This window comes from Meles meles, chromosome 20 (genome assembly GCF_922984935.1).
Source record: "Meles meles chromosome 20, mMelMel3.1 paternal haplotype, whole genome shotgun sequence".
NCBI classification, from domain to species: domain Eukaryota; kingdom Metazoa; phylum Chordata; class Mammalia; order Carnivora; family Mustelidae; genus Meles; species Meles meles.
Window position 1 is genome coordinate 1492755 of NC_060085.1, and position 25370 is coordinate 1518124.

Here is a 25370-nt window from a genome sequence, read left to right on the forward strand (position 1 = left end):
GCAGGGAGGGCAGCAGGCAGTGGGGGAAGCAGGCTCCCCACGGAGCAGAGAGCCCGATGTGGGCTCGATCCCAGAACCCCAGGATCATGACCTGAGCGAAGGCAGACGCTGAACGACTGGGCCGTGTTTCTACGGATGTTCCCGGTGAGACCGCGAGCCTTTGTCATCCCTCCCTCCACAAAGGGCAGCTCTTCCCGTGGTGTCTGCCGCCATGGGGCCGGGGATGGCAGCGCTGAGCCCGGGGCTGGTTGCAGTGAAAGTTAACACTAAATAGTGGCGGGGATTGTCTCCGGGTGGTGAGGTACTCTGCGCCCAGCGTGCAGCCTCCTTGAAAACAGAGTCAGTTCCTCGTCCCCACCGGCCACCTGCATGGGCAGCTCATGGAGGACACTGCCTGGACGGTGCGTGTCTAGAACATTCTGTCATCACAGGAAGCTTGCCGGGCGGGCCTGCTCTGAGCTGGTGAGCTTCCTGCAGCTTCCGCTGAGGTGTGAAGGTCACCTTGCCACCTCGAAGTAGTGATAGGAAGTGGCAGTTTGGGAGAAAAGGGTCTCCTGTGGCGAAACAGTAAGCTGGGAAACCCCCCGTGGGTTTCTGTGATCTTTGTTCCGTGTTGGACCGGAGCGCCCGGACTGCCCTGCGTCCGGAGTGCCCTGCCGCCAAGCGTGCCTGGCAGAGCCCTCTAGTGGCCGCGGGGGCAGGTGCAGGAGGGTGGGTGCTCTGGGTGTGCGTGAACGTGCGAATGTGCACGTGTGAGCCACTGTGCGTGTCCTCGCGAGGGGGAGGCGTGGGCATCCTGGGAGCACGCACACGTTAACAACAGCATAAACACGCCCCCCCCGGGACCCCTGAAACTGAGGAAGGCTTTAGGAAGCACACACGCTTTAAACTTTCTTTAATTAAAATTAAAACGCATCCCCTTCCCACCCAGCTCACGATTTGAGCTGGGGACGTCAGCCTTGGGGGAGGCTGGGCGTCGGGCACACGTCTGAGTTTCCCGTGGGCCAGTCATCATTTCAGAGGGAAAACGGGCTCGTGCGCGGTGCCCGGCGGGCTTGGGCAGGGGAGGGAGCGACTCGACCTTGGGCGTGAATTCCAGAACCGGGTCGGGTGTAGTGAAACAAGAGGGAGGAAGGAGAGGCGGAGGTGGGGTATGGACCGCGAACACTCGGTCCCACGGCGGGTGCTCGTTTCTTCCATTCGTGCCCCCAGTGAGAAAACAAACTGCGCTCGCGACTGGCTCCGAATGGTTGCTGCCGTGTTCTTTGTCTTGAAACTTGGCGCGGCTCCTAGTCTTGGCTGTGGTGTACTCCTTGTGACGGGCAGCGCGGGCGCGGGGCGGGGCGTCTGCAGGCGTGTGGCCTGCGGTTGGGCACATCCGCGCTGGTGCCGGGCTCCCCGCCCGGGCCACGCAGCCCTCCCGCGGGATCCCTGCCGCCCACCGGGTCCTCTACAGCCGCTCTGCCCCCCCCCCCCCCCCCATGCTGGTGGGTCCGAGTCTCTGCGGCTGCATACTTTGGACACGGTGTTTCCGACAGTTGGAAACCCGTGCTCTCTCGCAGGGTGGCATCGTGGGGCGGTGGCTGTGGTCAGGCCCCTGCGGCATCTGGTGGGAGTTGCTCCAGACAGGAGGTAGGGTTTCCTGAGGCCAACTCGGCCACTTTTGGCTGAAGCCAGCTTCAGGCCCTGAGCCAGGCACGCCTGGTGAGACAGGGGTGAGGAGGAGCTAGTCCTGTCCTCAAAAAACCGGGGGGCACCGGGCACCTTCAGGTGGGTGACCGTAGAGTGTCCTCCAACCCGGAACACGTGTTGGGGGTGGAAGGGGGCACCGTGGGTGATCGTTCAGGGCCTCCCGGGAAGTCGGCCCACCAGCTGTTGGGGTGATGGCCCCTGGGGGGGGGGGCCTGGGAGGCTGACTTAACTGCACGCTGACCCCGAAGTGGGGCGCTCTCACGGGGCCCTGGTCTCGTCCGCAGCCTCCCTCTCTACACAGGGTGTGGACGTGGAGCACACGGCCGAGCTGCGAGGGGTCCGGTATGCCGGCAGCCTGCAGCAGACCAGCTCCGACTACTACCGCGCGCTGACGCCCGCGCTGGAGACGCTGGTGAGGGCGGCCGGGGGCTGTGACCGCACCGGCGGAGCCAAGCAGGGGGGACGCCCGGGCAGGGATGAGGGCACGCGGGGCGAAGAGGATGAGGCCGCTGTCCCCGGCGCTGGTGGGCTCTGGCACGCAGGGGAGTGTGAGGTTGTGAGTCGCAGTCCAGTGGCGGGTCAGAAGCCGCACTCGGGGCTGCTGGGATGTGGAAGGAGACAGGCGGCGGTCGGCCAGACGCGGTTTCTGCAGGACCCAGCCGTCCCGGGTGTAGTGTCCACCCCAGAGAAGTGAGAGTTCACGTCCACACAGAAGCCCGCACACCCACGTCCACACGCACGCAGCAGCGCTCACGAGAGCCAAAAAGTGGAAACGCCCAAATGGCCACCGGTGGGCGACTGCGCTAGCACGGGGAGGTCCCCACGCGCGGCCCTGGGGACAGACCCCGAGCCCATGGCACTCAGGGAGGGACCCAGACACAGAAGACCCCACGGGGTGTGAGTCCATGCGTGTGACACGTCCCAAGCAGGCTCGTCCGCAGACGGGAAGGAGCTCGCAGGGCAGGGGCTGGGGCGGGGAGACTGCGGGGGGAGACGGGGCTGCTTTTGGGCCGATGGATTGTTCAAAACTGGGCTGCGGGGATGGCGGGACAACCCCGGGAAGGCCCTGAGACCCGTCTGGTGCGTTGTACGCGGGGGGTTACATCTCCACGCAACAGTGTTCCCAACCTCCTGCTGGGCGGGGCTGGAGGGTCACTGGCTGAGCAGTCGGGGTGTGACAGGAGCCCCCTCCGCCGGGCTCCAGGCAGAATGAGGAAGCCGGGCGGCGCTGCCGAGTCCCACGGTCCACACCCGGGCCGGCTTGCTTTTCCTCCAAGGCCAGACGGGCAAGGTCGTGGGCTTCGCGGGGCCAGACCGTCTGGCCCAACGACTGGGCGACTCGGCTTGGCCTGAGGCAGCCGGAGAAGTGCCGGGGACGGCTGATGCCTGATTTGTGGGCCCTGAAGCACACCCTGCAGCTGGCCTCCACGTGATCCTAGGTCTTTCTTTTCTTTTGATTTTTCTCCCATCCTTTGAGGACGGGAACACCATTCTGAGTGTGTGAGCTGTACACACACAGGCGGTGACCTGAGTTTGGCCCATGGGTGTCGGCTTACCGCTGTCAGCCCCACACCCTAAAGCAGTGTCCGCAAGAAATAGAACTCAAGCCCCGTGCATGATTTAAAATTTTCTAGCAGCTACGTTAAGGGAAAAAGGTAAATTTAATTTTAACAATTTTTTTTATGTAACTCAGAGCATCTGAGATATTATTGTTCCGTGTCACTGACATCGGTAAAGTGAGGATTAAAGAAAATTTAAATTCTTTTTTTATTTTATTTTTTTTTAAGATTTTATTTATTTGGCAGAGATCAGACAGAGAGGCAGGCAGAGGAGGGTGGGGAAGCAGGCTCCCCGCTGAGCAGAGAGCCTGCCACGGGGCTCGATCCCAGGACCCTGAGATCATGACCTGAGCCGAAGATCAGAGGCTCAACCCGCTGAGCCCCCCAGGCGCCCCTCTGTTGTGGAGTTTAAGCATGAATTAACGAAAGTGGAAAAAGTTCCTCTGTGGTACCAGCCGTGTTTCAGAAGCGCCGGAGCCAGTGCGGCCAGTGGTGGGCCCGTGGCCAGGGCAGCAGAGAGCTGCCCTGAAAGCCACGGGCTGCGTGCGGGCCGGTCTGGGTGCAGCCGCAGGGACAGGGACTGGAGAGCGGAAGTGAGAGAAAGAGCTTGGAGGGAGTGCTAGGAGGGAGAGCCGTGGACTGCGGTCTTCGGGAGCAGGTCGGCGGCCGGGTTTAACAGCCACGCCGGGACACTGACCGCGCCCGGGGCCGCCGTTAGTAACTCCCCAGGAGAGCAGCTAATTGGGATGTCTTGTCGCCCTCGGTGCAGGTCACGTGAGGTGCCGGGGGGACTGTAGGGACCCCCGGCCTGGCACTGCTGGGCAGCACCGGGCGCAGCAGCCACGCCAGCTCCCAGGGCGGGAGCCTCTCGCTGCTCAGCCTGATACCGTTCCCGGAGAGGTGGACAGTGGTCACTTGAACAGCACACGAAGGATAAGCAAGTTCCAGTAGCATCTGTTGGCACGAAATAGGATTTTCTTGATGTAAAATTCACATAAATTAATCACTTGTTAAAAGTTTCTTTATTTAAGTGATCTCTGCACCCAATGTGGGGTTCGAACTCAGAACCCCGAAATCAAGAGGCAGATGGTTGGGGCCCCTGGGTGGCTCCGTTGGTTAAGCACCTGCTTCGGCTTGAGTCATGATCGTGGGGTCCTGGGGCTCCCTGCGGACCGGGGAGCCTGCTTCTCCCTCTACCGCTCCTCCTGCTTATGCTGGCTCCCTCTGCCAAATTAACAAGTAAATCTTCAAAAATAAAAGTCAGATGCTCTACCGACCGAGCCAGCCAGGAGCCCCCAATTAACCATCTTTAAAGTGAACAATTCAGTGGCACTTAGCGTAGTCACAAAATCGTGCAGCCGTCACCTCTGTCTAGTTCCAGGACATTCCGTCACTCCCAAAGCAACCTGGTCCCCGTCGGCCATCACCCCCCTCCCCGCCCTCAGCCCCCAGGAGCCCCCTTCCCGTGCGGGGAGGGGCCTGGTCTGGGCGTGTCGCATGCGTGGACTCACACCCCGTGTGGCCTCCTGTGTCTGGTTCCCTCCCTGCAGCCTTGGGCTTGGGGTCCGTCCCGGGAGCAGCACGGGGGACCTCGCTCTTGGTGCGGTCGGACCATATCTTGTCCGGGCATCTGCTGATAGGCCGGTATTCTCATGCAGATAGTTTCAAGGTCCGCAGCTCTGTGACCGGTGTGTGTACCATGAGAAGGGGCGCTCTCCCGCGCCCTCTGGCTCTGCGCATGCGGCAGGTCCCCGTGGGATGCGTCTGCCCCGCGGCCTCAGCGTGTGCCGCTCTGTTTCTGTCGCAGTTCGCAAGCAGCTTTCAGGAGACGGAGCTGGAGGCCAGCTGTGTGGGCTGCACTGTGCTGGGTTACAGGTGAGTCAGGGCCTCCTCCGGGGGAAGGGACCCTGGTGGGCTCCCGAGAGAGTCCAGAAGATTCCAGCAGGAGCCCCCCCTCCACGGGCTTCCCGTCTCCCCACAGGGACGGGAATTCCAGTGTCTTCGTGCATTTCCGGCTGCACTTCCTGCTGCGAGGCCTGCGGTCCCTGAGTCTGGGCCTGGAGGAGGAGCTGTTGCAGCAGGGACTCCGGGCGCGGCTGCAGGGCCCCGGCATCCCCCTGGCCGCCCACGGCGCCATCCTGTCCGCCGAGCTCACGGGCAAGTAGGCTGCGGACGCTGGAAGGATTGGGAGGCGGCTGCGGGAGAGGAAGCTGAAAGTTGCATTAAACTTCAGGCTTTCAAGGGTTGCTCCCTCCGATGACAAATGGACGCCCCCAGGGCACTTTACTCTCCGTGACACAGAGCCGGTAACCGGGCGGGGACAGAGTGTGAATGCGTCTGCCTTTGCCGCCCTCTGGACCTCTGTTGAGACCAGTCGGCTCTGCTGTAACGGGAAGGTTCCAGACGGTGCATAAACAAACGGGCACAGCCGTGTATTGGTAAAACTGTATCTACTGAATCAAACGGGCTGCGTTTGGCCCGTAGCCATTGCTTGGCCACCCCGGTGTAGGTGAAGAGTAAACGCTATTACGCCCCAAAATCTGATGCTGCAGATTCCCGTCATGTACCAGAACCGCATAAAACCCGATGACGCGTGCATCGCGATCTGCGAGCCAGACACGAGCTCGGTGTGTCGCCCGGTTAAACACCGATCGCACAGGCCGTGCCTGCCCTGGAGGACGGGACGCTCCTTCCCCACCAGCCCTGACGTGCCAGCTGAGTCCGGGTAGCCTCTCCACCAACGCTGACTGAATTCTCCTCCATTTCCTGCCTGCGCGGCCCACGAAGGGGACCACCAGCCCCAGGTGGCTCTTGAGCGCGTGTCATGCAGCCAGTGAGGCCGGGCAAGAGATTGTTTCATTGGATTTGACTTAAATCGATTTGACTTTTACAGTTTAGGTGGCTCCCGTGGTAGGTAGTGTAGCGCTCGGCTTTGCAGTCCGACGTTTGCAAAGAGCTACAGAGCTCCCTGAATGCGCTTACGGCTCTTGTCTGCTTCCCCGCAGGAAGCCGGAAAGGGCCACTGACAGAAAGAGACTGGAAGGCAGGTACGTTTTACGCTCTCCCAAGGAGCTCCCCGCCCTCTGCAGAGTTTCTCTGGTTGCAGGCTTGGGAAAGGGAGACTTCTTCCCAGCACACAGAGGAGTCCCTCGAACGCAGTGAATGCTGCTTTGCGCACCAGTCTCCTCCAGGGGCCGGAGGGGACAGGTTCATAGTCCTGTGTGGGCAAAGGGTTTAAAGAGGAGACAGTCTGAATGACACATGGCTGGACACGAGGGAGAGAAAACATTAACGATTTTTTTTTGGAAAGCGGTGGAAATCTGCTGTTAAAGGACAAAAACAGTTTGGAAAAAAAGAAGAGAGGCACTCGCCGCACAGAGTCCTCAACTAGGGGTGATCCAGGCCCCAGGGCATGCTGGGCAGCGTCCGGGCACTTCTGTGGTTGTAAGGATTGGGGCCTCCTGGCACCGAGTGGGCAGGACCAGGAGTGCCGCCCAGCCCCCACAAGGCACAGCCCCGAGGTGTGAAATGGAAACCTGAAACGGTTAGCACGGCAGATTGTATGTTGTACGTATTTTACTGCAACTTGAGAAGTTCGGTTTCGTCTGTATTTTGCTTTAGAAAAGCGAGCGTGCTGGAAACCGTGGGAACGCGGGTGGCGTGCCCGAGTTTCTGCGGCACAGCCCTCGCCTTCGTGCTGGCCAGCGTTCTTGTGTCACGTCTCTGTGCCGATGCTGAGAAAATTCTTTCAGGAACGTTCAGGGCTAAAAAAGTAAAAAAGATGTTTTCCGTGCTCTAGAGGCTCTGAGTAGACCTCTTGCTGCAGCCGGGAGAGACAGAGTGGGGAGGCAGAACCTGGTTCTTCTCTGCCCTCAGGTCACTGTCCTGAGAACACCTTTTCCTGCCGGGACAGCCAGTGTGTGACCAAAGTGAACCCGGAGTGCGACGACAGAACAGACTGCTCGGACGGATCTGACGAGGCTCAGTGTGGTCAGTGTCTGGTCTGGCCAGTCTCTGGGCCGTGTCCCCTCCCCAGGGTCAGCGGCTGGCTCTGCTCTCTGGCCCCCTGCGCACGTTACCTGTGGGCACCCGGGCGCGGGAGTCGCTGGAGTTGGCTGAGAAGCACGCAGGGGGGCACCCATGACATGGCGGCCCAGGCAGGTGGTCCCCGAACTGTGGAAGCTGCAGGACCGGAGCTCTGTCCGACGGGCAGTGGGATTCGAGCAAAGGAGTCTGGCGGTCGGAGCGCGGCGAGGTTTTGCCACGCTTTCTGGCAATGCTAGCCCATGCGCTAGGGTCAGCGCAGCCGCGCAGGCGTGGAGAGGAAGGGGGACAGCGGTCCTAACAGCAGGCGTGACTGTGTGAGTGGATGGATACATTGACTAAGCAGCTGCTAGGTCAGTCCCCCGGGAGGGAGGGAGACGGACACCAGCGCACGAAAGCTGTTGCTTTGCTTGATGCAAGTAACAACAGGTTAGGAGAGAAAAGGCAGAAAACCCCACTCGTGACCAGTAGCAACAGGAAGTAACCGTGTCAAGCCTGTGACGTCATAGAGTTTTAAAACTCGGCCGAAGGACGTAGAAGTGGGCGAAACCAGCTGAGACCGAGGTTTCCCGAAGAGAGGGAGTATGAGAATTTTGGAACTGGCAAAACCCACGATGAAGGACGCACTGGCTGCGTGTGGCCCCTGTGGCTGTGAAGGGTGGTCTGTGGGGGCTGTGGTCGGGGTCCACCAGGCCCCCCGGGGGGCCATGGTCACTGAAAGCTCTCACAGAACTTGGGTGCTCGATGGCGGTGACTGCGTCTTCCTGTGAAAAGGTCCTCAAAGGAAAAGGCGCACAGGCAGAGTGTGGGCGAGAGTGGGAGTGAGCCAGCGTCCAGCTGTCCTGTCCCCGTGGCGCGGTGTGGACTGCCCTGAGCTGTCGCGGCGGCACCCTGTGACCACACACACAAAGTGTTTCCGAGCAGGGCGGATCGCAGTGCCTTGGTGTCCAGGGTCTATCCTAGGGATTACTCCCATGGCCATGTAGCCCCGGCCCAGCTCGCTTTATGGAGGAGAGTCCCAGAGCTGGCAGGACAAAGTGCCATAAACGAATTGGCCGGAACAGTGGAAATGTCCGATGCGGGAGGCTGGAGGCCCGAGTTCAAGGTGTCCGAGGGTCTATTTCCTCCTGAGCTGGTGGAGAATCGGGGTCCTGCTTTTCGCCCAGCTTCTGGGGTTTGTGGGATGCCTGGCTCTTGTTGGCTTGTAGAAGGGTCACCCAGTCTCTGTCGTCATGTTCCCACGGCGTTCTCCCCGGGTGCCGGAGTCCAAATTTCCCGTTTCTATGAGGACACTAGTCATTGGTTTGGGCCCTCACTCATGACTCGATCTTACCTGGGTCATCTGTGAAGGCCCCGTTTCCAAATAAATCACGTTCACCGGTACCGGGTGTTAAAACTTCAGCATCTTTTCGTGGATCACAACTCAGCCCGTAACAGTTCGCAGCGGCTCCAGACACCAGGCGGCTGCCACGTGTCCCCAGGCCGTCAGTCCGTCAGTCACGCTGTAGTGTAAACTTCCTGCATGACCTAACGCCCCAGGACAAAGCCGCTCTTAGCACTCAGTATTCCAGGGGTGTAGAGGTGCCCCCCAAGGAGGTGGTCAAGGGCCAGACTGTCTTTGAGATGTGAGTATTTAGACAGGCCGGGGCCGCTGAGTTCAAGTTACTGCGTGGCCGCGTGAGCTGCGGTGGAGACCTCAGAAGCAGGGGCCCCTGGCAGGAGGAGAAGGAGGAAATGCCCACCAGGCAGTGAGGAGCACAAGAAAGCACGGAGTTAGTTGACCTTTTGGCTTATGAGTTAGCACATCCCGGAATCAACTCAGAAGTGTGAGTCCCCGTGACCTGGCGGTGGCCGTGAGCCACGCGGCACGTAGCGTGGCAGAGTGACAGCTGCCGGAAGGCCATCTGTGCACGAGGCGGAGAACGGGGTCCTGGTCGGAGGCGTTCTCTGCCACTCCCCGCTTCGTGCAGCCTTTGGGTGTCCGATCTCTGTCGGGCAGCTGGAGATGGGGCAGAGGAGGGGCGGGGAGACCCCGAAGGAGTCAGCAAAGCCAAGTGCCAAGAATCTAGGACGCGTCTTCGAATGAGAGGTTCTGCATGGGCACGCTGGGAACAGTCACAGCTGTGTCTTCTGCGGCTCCTGGTTGGTGACGTCTGTCTTGCAGACTGCGGGCTGCAGCCGGGCTGGAAGACGGCCGGCCGGATCGTGGGCGGCGTGGAAGCGTCCCCCGGGGAGTTCCCGTGGCAAGTCAGCCTTCGAGAAAACAATGAACACTTCTGTGGGGCCGCTGTCGTTGGGGCCCGGTGGCTGGTGTCTGCGGCCCACTGCTTCAACGAGTGAGCCCCGTACCCCTTGGTCCCATCTTCCTTCCCACTCGGGGGCACCACCTTTCCTGGCATTCTCAGAGCCTCTGGGAGCTCTCTTCTCTTCCTTCATTTCTTGTTGTTGAATCTAAATGTGTTTTTGTTATTTAATTTTTGAAATCATGGTAAAACGTACGCAACATGAATTTACCACTTTAACCGGAACAGCTCAGCAGCACGAAGCATACTCACACTGTCCTGCCGCCATCCCTGCCCTCCGTCTCCAGAACCTTCCCTCTCCCCACGTGGCGACTCCGTCCCCACGAAGCACGGACTCCCCACCCCTGCCCCAGCCCCCACCCTCTCCTCTCTGCCTGTGCGGACAGGACTCCCCTGGGGTCCTCCTAGGAGTGAGGTCCTGCGGGATTGTGTCCTGGGTCTGGCCGCTCTCGCGGAGCCCCGTGTCCTCGGGTCCGTCCTTTCTTCTTCCGTCTGGGCAGGGACACTCCTTATGTGGATGTACCACATGGTGTCCACTCTTCTGTGGCAGCCGTGGCTTGTTCCCAGCTGCTGGCTCCTGTGAGTCCTGTGGCTGTGGGCAGGGGCCCACTTTCAGGTCTCCCGGGTATAGACCAAGAAGTGGGGTTGCTGGGTCATCGGGTAATTCTGTGTTTAACCTTCGAGGACCCTCTTCTCCTGGGGCTGCACCATTTCCAGTCGCGGCCAGCTGCGCGGGAGGCTCCGGCTTCACGCCCCCGCCAGCACTTGCTACCGCCTGCCATTTTGACTCAAGCCAGCGGGGTCGCACCGTGGTCAGGATTTGCCTGCCCTAACGCTGAGTGACACGGAGCGTCCTTCTGTAGGTCTCCTTCAGAGGAACGTCTGTTCGCGTCCTTTGCCCGTTTTTGAACTGGGTTGTGCTTTGTTGTTGTTGGGGATGGTCAGAATCTTTAAGGAACTGGTCAGAGGTGGGAGAAGGTTCTAGAAGTCTCTGCCCCAGGCATTGCTGTTTGGTAGCTGCGGTCTGGGGAGTCCTGGGAGAGGGCAGGGTGGCGGCAGTCCAGCTCCTCCCAGAGACCGTGGCCTCTCCCGTGGGGTGCCGGAGAGCCCCAAGTGCGCCCTGCTGTCTGCCTCGAGGTGACGGTCTGGGGGAGAGAGGCCAGAGACAGGGACAGCTCAGGGCAGTAGGAGCTGGGAGTTTCCCCCTTGAAGTCTCCTTCCTCCCACGGGTTGTCACGACACTGTCGAGGCAAACAGAAGAGGAGGAAACACGTATGTGACCTCCCCGATCTCGGCGAGTGGCCTCGTTCTGCTGGGTCAGCGCTCGCACCTGCGGCCTGGGCCGGAGCTGGACCTGTGCGCACAGACGTGTGGGCGCCTTTCTTGGCCAAACCATTTGACATTGTTCCCTCTAACCACAAGGCATCCCCTCCGACTCTGCTGCTCGTATCTGCACGGATGAGGGACGGGCCCCGCACGCCCGCGATGCGGTCACACGCCCGCAGCCGTCCGCCAGCGCCCGGTCCACATCCCACTCGCCCCGGTCGTTCCGAGGGCGTGTTCCAGCTATTGTTTTTTCTTTTTTACTCTAATACGGATAATGTGAGATTTACCATTTGAGCCACTTTTAAGGCAGTGAGAGTTTGGGCTGGAGCTGAGCAGAACGGTCTGTAAAGACACTGAGCGAGGGTGGGCAAAGCGGGGCGGTCTCTGACGCGGACCCAGCCGTGCCCCGGGTTTCTGCCAGGGGCTTCGCTGTTCCGGTGACCGGCCGTGGGGCCCAAGAGGTGCCTCGTGGGGCCGGGATTAGGGTGAGGAGAGCAAGGCACTCGCCAGGGAGGGCAAAGCGTAGGGGGTCGCCAGAAACCGCCATGGTGACAAGTAATATTTCATGTTCTGTGGCAAGAAATACCAAAATGAGTGCAAGGTCGGAAGTCAGCGAACGGAATATCCAGTTGTGAAGTCGAGCGCTGACCCGGCAGGCTGGGGCTGGGGAGGGCGAGGCGGTGAGTGGAGCCGGGCCGCACCCACCGGGCTTGCGTCAGACGTCCCTGCTTCGTTCCCGGGGCCTGCAGTGTGCCTTTGGCTGTTTTCCAGCCGGTCTGTGGTCTTGGCGCCCCTTAGCATGTTGTCCCCAGAGCCGTGCTTGCCGGGGTGTTGACCGTCGGCGCCGGCTGGGTTTCTTCTGCGTCTGTTTGTTGTTGACAAGTGTGCGTGGACGCACCGGCGGTGATGACTGGGTTTCGGCCCCCCCCCCTCCCCGGGTGAGCGCCTCCTGCACCTCCCACCGCCACCTGTCCCGGGAGTGGGCCCCTGAGCCGGGGTCTGTCTGTCCTGCAGATTCCAAGACCCGAGAGAGTGGGTGGCCTATGCGGGCACGACGTATCTGAGCGGCGCAGAGCCCGGCACGGTGCGGGCGCGCGTGGCCCACATCACCCCGCACCCGCTGTACAACCCGGACACGGCCGACTTCGACGTGGCGGTGCTGCAGCTGGACGGGCCGCTGGCCTTCGGCAGGCACGTCCAGCCCGTGTGCCTGCCCGCCGCCACGCACGTCTTCCCGCCCCGCAGGAAGTGCCTGATCTCTGGCTGGGGCTACCTCCGGGAGGACTTCCGTAAGTACCGCGCTCCCGCGGCTGGGCCGGCAGCCGGCCGCCTCCGGGGTCCCGGTTCGGCCCTCGGAGTGCCCTGCTCAGTGAGGTGCGTTCACAGCCCCAGGTGGGTCCTCGCGGCGCCCTTGGGGTCACTGGTGTACACAAGGAGCGTGCTCGTGGCCGAGGCTGGCCAGGCATCATGCCACCCTACTGTTTCAGCTCAGGCCAGAAGGCAATGCCCTTTGCATTTTTGTGCTTTCGGAGGGTGACTTCTGAAAGGGCCCCTAGAGTAGAGGTGGGTGCTTGCCGGTGTCCGGAAGTGCGAGGAGGCTGGGGTGTGTCTGTGCGGAAACGTGCGGTACGTCCGCCGCCGTCAGTGTGCGTGGCCGAGTGGGGGCCGCGTGCAGGTGGGCGACCCCCGGTGTGCGTCAACGAGGGTGCGTTTAGGCAGAAACCGCATAACATGAGGTTCCGTATTGGTTCGTGAAAACGTGGGGACCAGAGGCTCGTAGGAACCTGCTCCATGATCCCCGCGAGCCTTGCTTCTTGCCTCCGGACCCGGGCTCTGCAGTGACTGCACAGAAGGGAACGGCCTTGGGAGAGAGCCGAGTGTCACATGGCGGGATGTCGTGGGGAACCCGAGACGGGCTGGGGGGCCGCTGGAGGGAAGACCCCGGACAGACGCCCCAGCTCCAAGCTGGCAGAGGCGGCAGGACTGCGGGACGGGAGGGTGTCCCGCTGCGAGCTCGCCCATCGTGGTGGCACGTGCTACGGCCCATGCCGTCTGGAGCGCTCCAGAGTGAACCGGCCAACACAGTAGCCGCGAGCCACGGGCCGGCTCAGCGGCTCAGCGGCCGTGTGGGTTTTCATGGACAGCGCACGGGAGTGGGGGCTCCCTGGGGCCCCCGATGTTTGGGGCAGCTCTGCCCTGTGTGAAGGCTCTGGGGACCCAGCGCGGCTGACCTCCCTCGCACGGCCCGCTGCCTGCGTTCTGGGGCTTTCCCGGGTCCCTTTCTACCTGACGTAAAGGTAAGGAAAAGTGCTGGGTGATTCTTACACCTTCCGGGAAGGAAAGGTGTTGGCCACGTGGACCTTGTGAGGAGGAGACGATCCAGACACATTCGGGCCTCCCCGGCTCACCGAGCACTGGTCCGGGGCCCGGGCCGGGAGCAGAGCAGAGAGCCTCCCTGCGTGGGGCTCAGCCCAGACCGGCGCCATGCAGGAGCGCTTGCGTTGGGGTGGCCGTGCTCTCCTAACCACCAGCCCCTGCAGCGTGCAGCTCAGAAATGTGGTTGTGTTTTATTTCCTTTGAACGCATTTAGATCTGTGTTTAAGTAGCCACGTATAGCCGGCGGCCACCGTTCTGGACAGCATAGCTCTAGAGGGACGTAGGTTGTAAAGAGTGCGGATGGGGACAAAGACAGCAGAGGAGAGTAAGGCAGGGGCGGGGTGGTGGCAGAGAGGCAGTCAGGAGGGGCTTCTTGAGGGAGGAGATGAGGGAGGAAGACGGCAGATTCTGTAGGGACAACATTCGAGGCAGCTGGAGTGGCATATGCAAAGGCCCTGGGGTCGGTGGTCAGACTTGGACTTTCCGTTCGTGCGGGGGAGGGAGGGGCGCCCCGGGAGATTTGAGGAGGGGCAACACAACGATTTCACGTTTAGTAGAGGTGAACCAGCCAGGGTCAGGCCGAGGAACGCTTTCTGCGAAGTAGCACAAGAGGAGCTGCAGAGGCGGGTGAGGGGAGGCTCGGGCGGGCGTTTTCGGAGGGCGATGAGGTGTCCAGTCGGATGCCTCTTTGCCGTCTGGGCCCGGAGGTTACTGCTGAGCACTGTAGCGCGTGGCCTCCGCCGGTTTCTGAGCGGGTGCTGCAGCACGTCCCCTCCAGCGGGGGACGCGGGGTCGGCGCGGACACGTCCCGTGTCCCCCAGGCTCATGCTGCCGGTCTCTCCCTGTCCCGGGCAGTGGTGAAGCCAGAAACCCTGCAGAAAGCCACTGTGGAGCTGCTGGACCAGGGCCTGTGTGCCAGCCTGTACGGCCACTCGCTCACCGACAGGATGGTGTGTGCCGGCTACCTGGACGGGAAGGTGGACTCCTGCCAGGTGAGCCGGCGGCCCGCACCTGCCCCGCCTGCCCCAGGCCCCGTCCACTGCCCAGACACCCCCTGCCGGACTCTGAGCACGGCTGCGGACTGCCTTCGTTTTAGCTCATGGCCTTGGTCTCGTCTCAGCTGCCAGACGGGGAGAAGGTGGGGGAGGTCGCTGCAGGTGGCCAGGAAGCCACAGACAAACGGAGCCCGGAGAGAGCGCTGGGGAAGACGGAGGGGTGCAGAGAAGGGGAAGGACAGCAGGACAGGGGCACGAGCACGGAGCAGGCCCTTGGGGAAGTGCAGCGGCCGTCCTGTCCAACTGTCCGTCGCCACGCATCTGGTGGCCTAAGGAGATGGACGGGTGTTTATCTGGGGTGGGTCTTTAACTGCCCGCGGTGGAACTGGAAGCAGTCGCAGCCCACTGAATTTTACAGAAGAGAAAGCACGTTCTGATTTGGGGACTGTCGGCCCAACTCTGCTCCGCGAGCTCATAGGCAGGCAGCTCTCAGAAGTCCGACTCTGTAGGCCTGGGATTGTAGGCTGGCTGCGGCCTGGAGCCCGACTCCCCCTGAAGGCGTCCCTTTGTCTCCTAGGGTGACTCAGGAGGCCCCCTGGTCTGCGAGGAGCCCTCCGGCAGGTTCTTCCTGGCCGGCATCGTAAGCTGGGGGATTGGCTGTGCGGAAGCCCGGCGTCCCGGGGTCTACGCCCGTGTGACCAGGCTGCGGGACTGGATCCTGGAGGCCATCGCCGCGGCGAGCGAGCCTCTGGCCCCCGCCGTGGCTCCCGCCTCCGCCACCCCCAGCACGGCCCGGCGCACCAGTCCCGAGAGCCCGGTGGTCCACACCCCTGCCAGACCCACACGGGGTCCCAGCACGGCGCCTCCTGATCCGGTGACCGCCTCTAAGCCACAAGGTCTTTGCTGGGGACACAGGTGGCCATAGATGTCCACTCCCTGCAGGGGTGGATCGATTGGTACTGGGGAGCAGATGGGGGATGGGCCAGTGACGTCTGCCGTGGCCATAGGCGGAGGCGTGCCGGGTCCTTAGACTGCGTGGCCAAGTCAGGCAGTGCACGGGGATGCGTGCCCACGGGTTGTCCTCACGCGGCGGCCAGGGGCTGGTGACTTGGAGCCCTCCGGGTCCTTCCAGACACACCACACACGTATGTGCACACGGACATTTTAACATCCGAGAACCTGTGTTTCTCTTTTTTTTCCTCCAATTTTCCTGCCCACGTTTGCGCGCTCCTTTTCCAGGAGAGGAGCAACGTCAGCTTATCTGGTTTTTAATTTTCATTTGATCTTTTAACTGCCGCGTCAGACGCCTAAAACGGGCCGACCTGGTGCAGCGAGTCTCCAGAACTTTCCACCTGAAGCTCCGTGCCCTCCGCAGCCCGCCCCGCCCTGCCTCCAGCCCTCAGCGGCCTCTGCGCCGGTGACCGGTGGTCTGTGTCTGTCTGCTCTGGTCTCCAAGGACCCAGACGAGATGCCAGTCCGCCTTCATGGTCCCCCAGATCCGCGACGCGGAGCCTGTTAGAGCCCCGCTTCGTTTAAATGTCACTTCCCCGACCCTGTCCCCAGATCCCGCAGCGCACAGTTCCCCCGGGTCCTCCCACGTGCACTCCCTCCTCGCAGTGAGCCGTCAGCCCGACCCCGTGGGCCGCAGGTCTGTGTCTGGTGGGCTTGGGCCCAAGACACTCATGACCATGTCGCCTCCTGGGCCCGCCTGTGCCCGCCGTGCCACCTCCTCCTGCAAGACCCGAGCCCACCATTAGGCCTCAGTTTCTTCATCCATATAATGGGAGGCAGCACTCTGGGGTCCGAGCCCCCGTGCTCCCACTCTGGGCCGGTCGCGATGCCAAGACCCTCCTCTCTCGTCCCTCGCAGAGTGTGGGGCCAGGCCGGCCATGGAGAAGCCCACGCGGATCGTGGGCGGGCTGGGGGCCGCCTCCGGGGAGGTGCCCTGGCAGGTCAGCCTGAAGGAAGGTTCCCGGCACTTCTGCGGCGCGACCGTGGTGGGCGACCGCTGGCTGCTGTCGGCCGCCCACTGCTTCAACCAGTAAGGCCCGCCCCTCCGTGGCCAGGTGTCCCCCGCAGCTCCTGCCCCTGTGCACTGGGGGGCCCTGGGCTCGAGGACGGAGGTCTGACTATCCAGCTGCAACATGAGGAGCAGGCGGGAGGAGGGGTTCTGGGGGCCGTCTAGGGAGGAGAGTGTGGAACTGGCCTCTGGGGACAGAGGGGGGCTGAGTAGAGGAGGGGACGAGGGCCCCTCCCCCCGGGCTCCCGGCATCTGTGCTTGACGCCCCAGAGCGCCAGGAGCCGCCCGCTCTCGTCACAGCCCAAGGGAAGGGCTTCCTGCCCTGCCTGGCCCCCAGCCCCGGCGCTTTGGGGGAGCAGCCCCGTGGGCCCTCGTCCTCGCGGTGCCCTGCCCAGAGCCCGGGGGTGGGGCGCCCAGCTCCCTGGGGCAGCGGGGGTGCCGGCGGGTGTCTGAGCGGCCCCTGTTGGCAGCTCGAGGGTGGAGCTGGTGCGGGCCCAGCTGGGCACGGCGTCCCTCGCGGGCGTCGGCGGCTCCCCGGTGAAGGTGGGGCTCAGGAGGGCGGTGCTGCACCCCCAGTACAACCCCAGCATCCTGGACTTCGACGTGGCCGTGCTCGAGCTGGCCAGGCCCCTGGGTTTCAACCCGTTCATCCAGCCGGTGTGCCTGCCACTGGCCATCCAGAAGTTCCCGGTGGGCCGCCGCTGCGTGGTCTCCGGCTGGGGCAGCACGCAGGAGGGCAACGGTGAGCTCCGGCCACATGCCCGGTCCCCCGTCTGCAGACCCCTCGCCTCCCCCCTCCTCCGGGGCCCATGGATGCCCGCCCACGGCCCTGCCCACTTGCTTACGGCCGTCCTGGGGCTTTCCTGCCGCAAGAGCCTGGGCTCACTGGTGCTGGGCCCTTCCGAGCGCCCCGAGCTCCCCCAGCTTGTGCCAGCTTTGAAGCCTCAGAATGGCCGCCCTGCAGGTCACCTGGGGCGCTGGGGAGAGTGCAGGGGGCGGTGGGGAGGGCCTGGGTCAGCTTCCCTCTCACCCCGTGACTTGGCAGGAATCCCTGCACCCCTGCAGGTTCGTCCACGGGCAGGGGATGGCGCGTCCCCTCGGGGGTGCTGCTGGCTGAACGGTGTCTGGGGGGCTCTCCTCTCCTCGCAGCCACCAAGCCCGACATCCTGCAGAGAGCGTCTGTGGGCATCATAGACCAGAAGGCCTGCAGCGCCCTCTACAACTTCTCCCTCACGGACCGGATGCTCTGCGCGGGCTTCCTGGAGGGCAAGGTCGACTCCTGCCAGGTGAGCGGCCATGCAGGTGCCCATTCCCTTCCGGCCGGCCGGTCCCCTCCTCCTTGCTCCCATCCAGGTTTCCACAGCGCTCGGCGGGGGACACGGACAGCAGGGAAGGAACTGTCTGGGGACACAGCGAACAGGGAAACCCTGCGGAGAACCCAGATGTCTGTAACGTTGGTTCAGAGAAATGTCCTTTCCACGCACTTTCCGAGTGTGTGCTCGAGGCACAGGAAGCCGAGACGCCCCGATCCTGCGCTCCCTGCAGGCGCAGCCGGTGCAGGCTGCGGCATGGGCCGGCTCTCGGCCGCAGGGCGGCAGGGAGAGCCGGGAGTCCCCGGGTGAGAGGTTACAGGCTCACCTGGAAACGCCAGTACAAAACCCTCGGTAGACGTTGGCAGATGAACTCTGGGAAGGCGCTAGAAGGAAAACAAATCAGCTGTGGTGCGTCTGTCTCCTAAGAAGGCTGGTCGGACGCAGGAGAACCCAGTACCGCCGGTCATCACGCCAGTGGACCCAAGGGGAGACGCGGCGGCGTCTCCACAGCCCCAGAGAAAGGCATTCAATGATTTTTTAAAGGACTTATTTTAGAGCGATTTATCTAATAAAAATAATTTATTGACTACTTAAAAGATGTACACGTTTGGGGGCACAGAGGGAGACTCACGCAGACTGCTGAACGCGGAGCCCCGCGCGGGGCCTGATCCCGCAGCCCGGACCGCTGGCCCCAAGCCGCACCAAGAGTCGGCGCCACCCAGGTGCCCCAGCACTCGGTAGTTTTTAGCCACTATTTCTAATTACTTTTTAAACAGTCGTAGCCCGACGAGAGCGGGAGAACAGAAACCCACCGCAGACACCAAGCTTGGCGGCGAAGCAGCTTTCCTCGGACACGGCCGCCTGCTGTTGCCAGGCGTGTCTGGACTCACCCAGAAAGTCAGGAGGAAGGAAAGGAGAGAGACGGCGTTTGTAGACAGAATGTGACCCGCGGGAACATATCTGACCACCCCAACGGAAGACCGTAAACGCTGGAAACACACGGGGCCGGCGGAGAAATGGCGACTCGCGGGTGCAGCCGCCCGGCTTGCGCGAGGGCGTCACATGAGGTCGAGAGCGGTCCTTCCCGCAAGCGCCGGCCTGGACGAGGGCCCCGCTGACGGTGGGAACAGCATCCGGCTGGTGTCCAGAAGTAACCTCTACCAGGTGTTCAGGGTTTTCACGGAGGAAATCACGATACGCGGAAGAAAGGCAAACGGTCTGAACGGATAGAAAAGCAGCATGATGACGGCTGGAACACCCCGCGTCACGAAGACCCGCTTCTCCCCGTTTTCCCTGCAGGCCGGTGCAGCCCCAGGCCGGTCCCAGCAGCGGCTGCCGTGACTCGGCAAAGCTACGCACATGGCGGGCGGGTGATCTGATAAAGGAGAATGGGGGGACTGCATGTGCCGCCAGGAACAGCAACGGAACAGCGCCCCGGGGAGAACGGCGGTGTCCATAGCCCCTGCCGCGGGCTGTCGGGCTCCCGGGTCTGCCGGTTTCGGGCTCTCCCAGCTGTCACCAGGGGACTCGGCCAGAACGTCCACCTCCGGGGTGCACTCACGCGGCAGGGGCTGGGCGTCCCCGGCTTCCTCCCGACCCGGCGCCGGCTTCCAAGTGCGGTGTCCACGCAGGGCGGCCTCTGCCAGGGCGGCTCCGAGGCTGGTGGGCCCGGAGCAGTGGAAGGTGCGTCCCCTGGCGCTGCGGGCGCCGGCCGTGGGCGAGGGTCTCGCAGCACCCTGCCTGTGGCCTCCCCACGGGGTCTCTGCCTGGAACTCTCCAAATGCGGCGGTGGGCTTCCAAGAGCAAGTAGCTTGGGGGCTAGCGTTTGCCTGACCTTACTTTGGAAGTCACCCGGCATCGCTGTCCCCACGGTCTGGGGCTGCGGGCGGAATGGGAGGTGGGTAGAGAGAGGCCCTCCTGAGCTCTGGGAAGATGCGGCCTGAGCCTTGCCCAAGCTTCCAAATTCTCGGAGGAAAGCCCTGGGTCACTGGTGTGCCTCCTTCGCCGCCGTCAGGAGCAAGGCTGGCAGGAACGAGCAGCGACTAATTCCGGGCGGTGGGAATACCTGTGAGCGGGATCGTCTTTAGAGTTTTCTGCGTTTTTCTTTACGTCTGGAAAACAAAAGCAAGAACAACTGAAAGAGAGAAGTGACTGGATCAGGGTCACGCAGGGTCACCCAGGCGGGTGTGGGGCTGAAGCCAGGTGTCCTAGGCCCCCACCGCGGTGATGCGGGAACAGGAGCGCCTGGCAGAGCCCGGGGCGGAGAGGGCACCCGGGGCCCGCGGTCATAGCCAGCCCTGCCCTCGGTTTCCCCACCTCAGTCACCGTGTCTGCGCTGGGCGGGCAGCATGGCGGTGGGCTGGCTCCCACCCTCCCCCTCCTCCCTTCCCTTGCAGGGTGACTCGGGAGGACCCCTGGCCTGCGAGGAGGCCCCCGGCGTGTTTTACCTGGCCGGGATCGTGAGCTGGGGGGTCGGCTGCGCCCAGGCCAGGAGGCCGGGCGTGTACACTCGCATCACCAGGCTGAAGGGCTGGATCCTGGACACCATGTCCTCGGGCCCCCCGCCCAGCCCTCGCCCGCCCACCACAGGACCCCCGCCCGCCACCAGACCTTCCTCCAGGACGGTGGCTGTCCCCACGGTCCCAGGAGTCCTGGCCAGCAGAGCCACCCCGCGGGCCACCAGCCCGACAATCAGCCAACCTACCAGCAGGACTGCCACCACCGCGAGTGCCACCGCAGGGGGACAGACGCCGCTTCCAAGTGTCCCCGGCACCACCGTGGGCTTCCAGCCACCAGGTAGCGGGAGGGACGGAGGGACCTGTGGGTGTCAGGGTTTTGCGTCCGTTGTGACAACAGCAGACATTTGTTCTCTCCCGGCGCTGGCGCTCAGAAGCCTGGTAGATGCTGTCCTCACGGGCTTGTCCCTCTGTCTCGTGTCCGCACTGTCACGGCCCGCCTGGGACCTTGTTCATGGTCTCTTTAAAGACCCGCGTCCCCATGTCCCATCCTAAGCTCCTGGGGGCTCCGACTTCGCCGTCGGATTCTGGAGGACACGAGTCAGCCCACGACAGGCCCTGAAAGCCGGGGACACGGGCCCTGGTCAGACAGCCCTACGGGAGGGTCCCCACCGCTCTGCCCATCCAACCGGCGTTCACAAAACCCTCCCGTGTGCGGCCTGGTGCTAAGTCTGGGGTGCCGTGGGGAACCGGACTGGCAGCAGCAGTGAGGAGAGCAAGCCCAGCCCACGGGCTCCCACGCGGGGCCTCAGGGGACACCCTGGCCAAGGCGCAGCCCTGCTCGGCCCAGCTGGCCCGTGGGACGCTGACCAACCCCGCGCCCGGGAGAGCTCAGCTTCTCAAGGGCCGAGTTAGGTTTTACTGAGTATTAAGCAGAAGGGCATGGAACGTGTTCACGGGCCCCAGATAAAACCCGTCGGATGCAGCCCGTTTCCTGGAGGTCAGGCTGAGACGCGTCCCCAGGCGCTGGCTGCAGGGGAACTCGTGCGGGGCACATAGCGGAGCCGTGTCAGCGACCAGCCCGCTCCTCCCACCCAGCGCGGGTCAGCGAGATGGGAGGGTCACCTGAGCGGGACTCAGGGAAGCAAGTGCTTTTGCTAAACACGGGCTCTCCAGAGAAAGGGGAGGCAGGGTGGGGTGGGGACCAGGGGCTGGGCACGGGCAGCTGGAAGGGACCAGGCGTTGGGGGGACTGCAGGAAGGTGGGTGGGGACCAGGGGCCATGGGCAGGAGCAGCAGGAAGGCCCCGGCAAGAACCCCTCAGCTTGGCCCCTCCGTGCACACGGCCCCCGCCCGCTCCCGCAGACTCGAGCTCTCCGCTCTCACCCGGAAGCTGAGGGACAGTGTCTGGTCTGGCTTCATTCGGGTGGGGAGGCGGGTCGGCAGGGACCAGACGTGCTTCTGGGAGCCGCCCCCAGAAGCAGGTGCTCAGCGCACGGGGCTGCTGGTCTATTGCTGCCCCTGATTCCCTTCTTGCTGATGAGCTTCCCAGAATCCCCCACTGTCCCGAGCCCCACGCCCACATTCTCACCGCCTCCCTCCAGAGACTCTGACCCCGCACCTTCCCCTGCTGTCCTCCTCCATCAGCGTCCCCTCCCAAGCCTCCCTCGGTCCCCGTCGTCCTCGTGTTCAGGGTGTGTGTGTGTGAGCGGACCCATGACACACAGGGGTACGTGCTCGCAGTCCTCTGGCCCATCCCAGCCATTAGGATGTGTCCCCGAGGCTGTCTTTCTTTCCCCTGGCGCGTGTGTCCGGTTTCCAGGCCCGAGGAGCTGGAGCCGCCCGGGCCTGCAGTCCCCACGAAGTCAGGCGGACGGGCTCCTGCCTCAGGGCAGCCCGTGCGCCCTCAGAGCCACAGCAAGAGGCAGGCCGCTGCGGGGTCTGGGTGCACAGAGATGTCGGAAGGAAGCGTCTTGCTTGGCTAGGGGTGAAGTCGACCGCGGGCCTTGGGTCTGCGCTGGGTTTCCTGGGGAGCCGCGAAGTGGAGGCAGAGCGTCTGGTCCAGAGCCCCCTGAGGCTCTGCAGCTGGGCTGGAAAGCAAGTGTGCCCGGGGCCAGCGTCCCCGCCAGAGGGGCAGCTCCCCCCTCCCCGCCACTGACTCCCCGCGGCGGGTGCTGCCGGTCAGACGGCAGCGGTTTCCAGCAGAGCCGCTCCGAGAGCAGGCGTGTGTGTCCCTGGCTCTGCATCTGGCCTCCTGTCTTGGTGACGTACCGTTCCCATAGCTACAGCCCGCCAGTTCTGAACCTGGGGTCCAGAAGAGGGGAGGAAGCCCCTGCAAGGGGCGCACGTGGCTGCCTCGTTCCGCGGGGGCGGCATTTCCAGAAAGGAGCCACTTTCATTAGACCCTCCAGGCTTCTTGGCCGGGGCCCTGGGAACGGAGAGGGAACCGGGCGGGTGGCCTCTCGTCTCCCCCTTCTTCCCTTCCGGCTCCGGCTGGGGGGCAGGGAAGGCACGTGGGGAGTGGGAAAGCAGGCTGGGGAAGGGGGGCCATCCTGGAGGACGAGGATTCCCTGTGGGAATGACCGGGCAGGTCCCCACCTGCTGAAACCACCGCTTTGTTCTTTCTGCTGCTGTGCTCTGAGCGCGCCTTGTTCTGTGGCTGGGCGGGCGTCAGCACCCTGGGAGGGAGAACTGGGGAGGGCATCCAGGGAGACCGGGCAGCGCAGGAGCTGCAGGGACAGGACAGGGGCCTGCTGGGCAGCAGCCGAGGGCGCACAGAAGTGCAGGGAACTTGGCTCCTAGCTCGCGGAGATGCGTGGGCTGGAGAGGGACAGGAGTGCGGGCCGGACCTTCAGCCAGGAAGGCGGCCAGTTTAAGTGCAGTCCAGGTGTTCCTGCAGAAGCGCCCGGAGAGGGCTCATTTGCAGGACCAAGCGCCCGGGGGGTTTACCCACGGCAGGACCCCCAACCCTCTGCCGGCTAGTCCTGCCCTAGGCACGTGCACTGTGGGAGGCAGGGGATCGGAGCCGGGCTCTGAGCCCCGCTGAGCAGTGCCCCGACTCCCCCGCAGACTGCGGCCTGGCACCCGTGTCAGCGATGACCAGGATCGTGGGCGGCAGCGCCGCGGGCCGGGGGGAGTGGCCGTGGCAGGTGAGCCTGTGGCTGCGGCGCCGGGAACACCGCTGCGGGGCCGTCCTGGTGGCGGAGAGGTGGCTGCTGTCCGCGGCACACTGCTTTGACGTGTGAGTCGGGCCAGCCCGTGGGGTTCACCGGGCCGACTTTCTGAGTCACCCCTCCATGCCTTGGCCATGAAGAACCCCCAACCCCCGGGCACCTGCTGCCCCAGGCCATCTCCCCCTTCATACAGCCCTCCCCCGCTCAGGAACCACCTCGAGCCAGACCCCCACCAAACGCTGGGCACAGCCTCTCCCAACAGCTGGGGTCAGGCCAGTGGGGACACGGTGGGGCGGGGGCATCTCTGGGGAACCATCGGGTCCTCCCATCCCTGGCTCACCCCAATGGGACTTCGCACCAGACCCAAAGGGGCAGGGCCCCCATCCTCCAGGGGAACGGCCAGCAGAAGGGGGCACTGTGCACCTCCCGGGGTCAGGGTGCAAGGGGGTTGGCATGTAAGACCCCCAGATACAGCTTGTGGGGTCCCGCCAGTGTGTGGGAGCGGGCGGGGGCTCCGGCCAACGCCTGTCCCGTGCGTCCCACAGCTACGGGGACCCCAAGCAGTGGGCGGCCTTCCTGGGCACGCCGTTCCTGAGCGGCGCCGAGGGGCAGCTGGAGCGCGTGGCGCGCATCTTCAAGCACCCCTTCTACAACCTCTACACGCTCGACTACGACGTGGCGCTGCTCGAGCTGGCAGGGCCCGTGCGCCGCAGCCGCCTGGTGCGGCCCATCTGCCTGCCCGAGCCCACGACGCGGCCCCCCGACGGCGCGCGCTGCGTCATCACGGGCTGGGGCTCGGTGCGCGAGGGAGGTAGGTGCGGCCGCCCCACCCCCAGCCAACCCCGCGGCCCCGGCGGCGTCAAGCACGCCCCCGGCCCATCCGGCTCCGTGTCGCCCGCAGGCTCGATGGCACGGCAGCTGCAGAAGGCGGCTGTGCGCCTCCTCAGCGAGCAGACGTGCCGTCGTTTCTACCCGGTGCAGATCAGCAGCCGCATGCTGTGCGCCGGCTTCCCGCAGGGCGGCGTGGACAGCTGCTCGGTGAGCGCACGGGGCCAAAGCGGAGGGCGGGGGCGCAGTTCTCACCGCCGCGGGCCCTACTAGCCAGGTGCCACCCTCCAGCGCCCGCTTCTGCAGTCCGCCAAGTAGGGCACCGATCCTGGCCTCAGAGTCTCAGTCCACCACCGTTTATTGGGCATCCTGCTTCTGGGCCCTGCAGGGGCAGCCCGGGACCAAGGCCCAGTGTCCAGAACGGTCTCCCAGCCAAAGGAGCAGGTGGTCCTAACAGAACCCACTTCCGGAACGAGGAGGCTCCCGCGGAAGGGGCCCTGGCCCAAGCGCTGCGGTGGGGGAGGTGCTGGGCTGCTCTAAGGCCTTTCCTCTCCTCCAGGGTGACGCTGGGGGACCCCTGGCCTGCAGGGAGCCCTCTGGCAGGTGGGTGCTAACTGGGGTCACCAGCTGGGGCTATGGCTGCGGACGGCCCCACTTCCCCGGTGTCTACACCCGGGTTGCCGCCGTGAGAGGCTGGATCGGGCAGAACATCCAGGAGTGACCGGCCGGTGGACAAGAGAGGTGAAGGCAGCAGGAAGCGGCTGACCCCTCTGCTCCAGGAGGGGAGTCTGGGGCGCGAGCGGGAGGTGAGGGGCCACGGATAACCGGGTGCAGTCTTACTGCGTATTTTGTTGCAATAAACAGCCCCTCTCCCAAGCCTGCCGGCTCAGCACCTCCATGTCCCAGCAAGGAGCCCCTGCCCGCCCCTCAGCCCGGGCCCGGGGTGGGAGGAAAGATGCCAGGAGGGTCAGCGAGGCCTCCTGGGGCGAGGACCACCCTCCAAGGCTTTGGCTGCTGGCCAGCCTCGTCTTCCAAGGTCCCCTTGGCGCAAGCACTGTGTTCCCGGTCATGGGTCATCGCGGAAGCCCAGCCACGCAGAGGGGAAGCGGGGTGGGGGGTCGGGAGGAAGAGGCTCAGGCTGGCGGGGCGCCCAGGAACACGCGCTACCCCCTCCCGCAGAGACCTCCTGCAGGGCGGACCGCCCGGGTTCTCCCCGCCCCCGCCCCGCGAGGTCCACATGCGGGTTCTCCGCAAGGCACGAGGCGGGCTGCCGGCATTTGGCGCAG

General features: G+C 64.0%; 2 protein-coding genes across 3 annotated transcripts; one reads left to right on the plus strand and one right to left on the minus strand.

Annotated features, from left to right (window-relative positions):
• The first annotated feature begins 1434 nt into the window (after positions 1–1434).
• On the plus strand, positions 1435–25344 carry TMPRSS9 (transmembrane serine protease 9). Of its 2 annotated transcripts, XM_045990027.1 has the most exons (18): positions 1435–1632; positions 1994–2104; positions 4910–5126; positions 5233–5408; positions 6257–6298; positions 7128–7241; positions 9460–9631; positions 11939–12213; positions 14156–14292; positions 14873–15191; positions 16165–16336; positions 16786–17057; positions 17465–17601; positions 20025–20424; positions 23153–23324; positions 23802–24067; positions 24158–24294; positions 24644–25344. In XM_045990027.1, exons 1-18 carry the CDS (start codon positions 1482–1484, stop codon positions 24803–24805), a joined length of 3432 nt encoding a protein of 1143 aa, XP_045845983.1. In that variant the 5' UTR covers positions 1435–1481; the 3' UTR covers positions 24806–25344. The 2 variants fall into 2 exon arrangements, with proteins under 2 accessions (XP_045845983.1, XP_045845982.1); XM_045990026.1 differs by having other exon boundaries at positions 23802–24294.
• LOC123932265 lies at positions 18189–20471 on the minus strand. Its single transcript, XM_045990029.1, has 3 exons — positions 20333–20471; positions 19190–19739; positions 18189–18846 (listed from the first exon to the last, which is right to left on the minus strand). Exons 2-3 carry the CDS (start codon positions 19484–19486, stop codon positions 18397–18399), a joined length of 747 nt encoding a protein of 248 aa, XP_045845985.1. The 5' UTR covers positions 19487–19739; positions 20333–20471; the 3' UTR covers positions 18189–18396.
• Positions 25345–25370: the final 26 nt, after the last annotated feature.

Bases quoted from the DNA above. Each gene is read 5' to 3' on its own strand.
- TMPRSS9 (XM_045990026.1), top strand. From the start codon at position 1,482: ATGCTGGTGGGTCCGAGTCTCTGCGGCTGCATACTTTGGACACGGTGT. The intron at 5,127-5,232 runs GTGAGTCAGGGC...GTCTCCCCACAG, and splicing joins TGCACTGTGCTGGGTTACAG to GGACGGGAATTCCAGTGTCT. The intron at 12,214-14,155 runs GTAAGTACCGCG...TGTCCCGGGCAG, and splicing joins CTACCTCCGGGAGGACTTCC to TGGTGAAGCCAGAAACCCTG.
- LOC123932265 (XM_045990029.1), bottom strand. From the start codon at position 19,486: ATGCCGGGTGACTTCCAAAGTAAGGTCAGGCAAACGCTAGCCCCCAAG. The intron at 18,847-19,189 runs GTGAGTGCACCC...CTATCCGTTCAG, and splicing joins GGACGCCCAGCCCCTGCCGC to ACCGTTTGCCTTTCTTCCGC.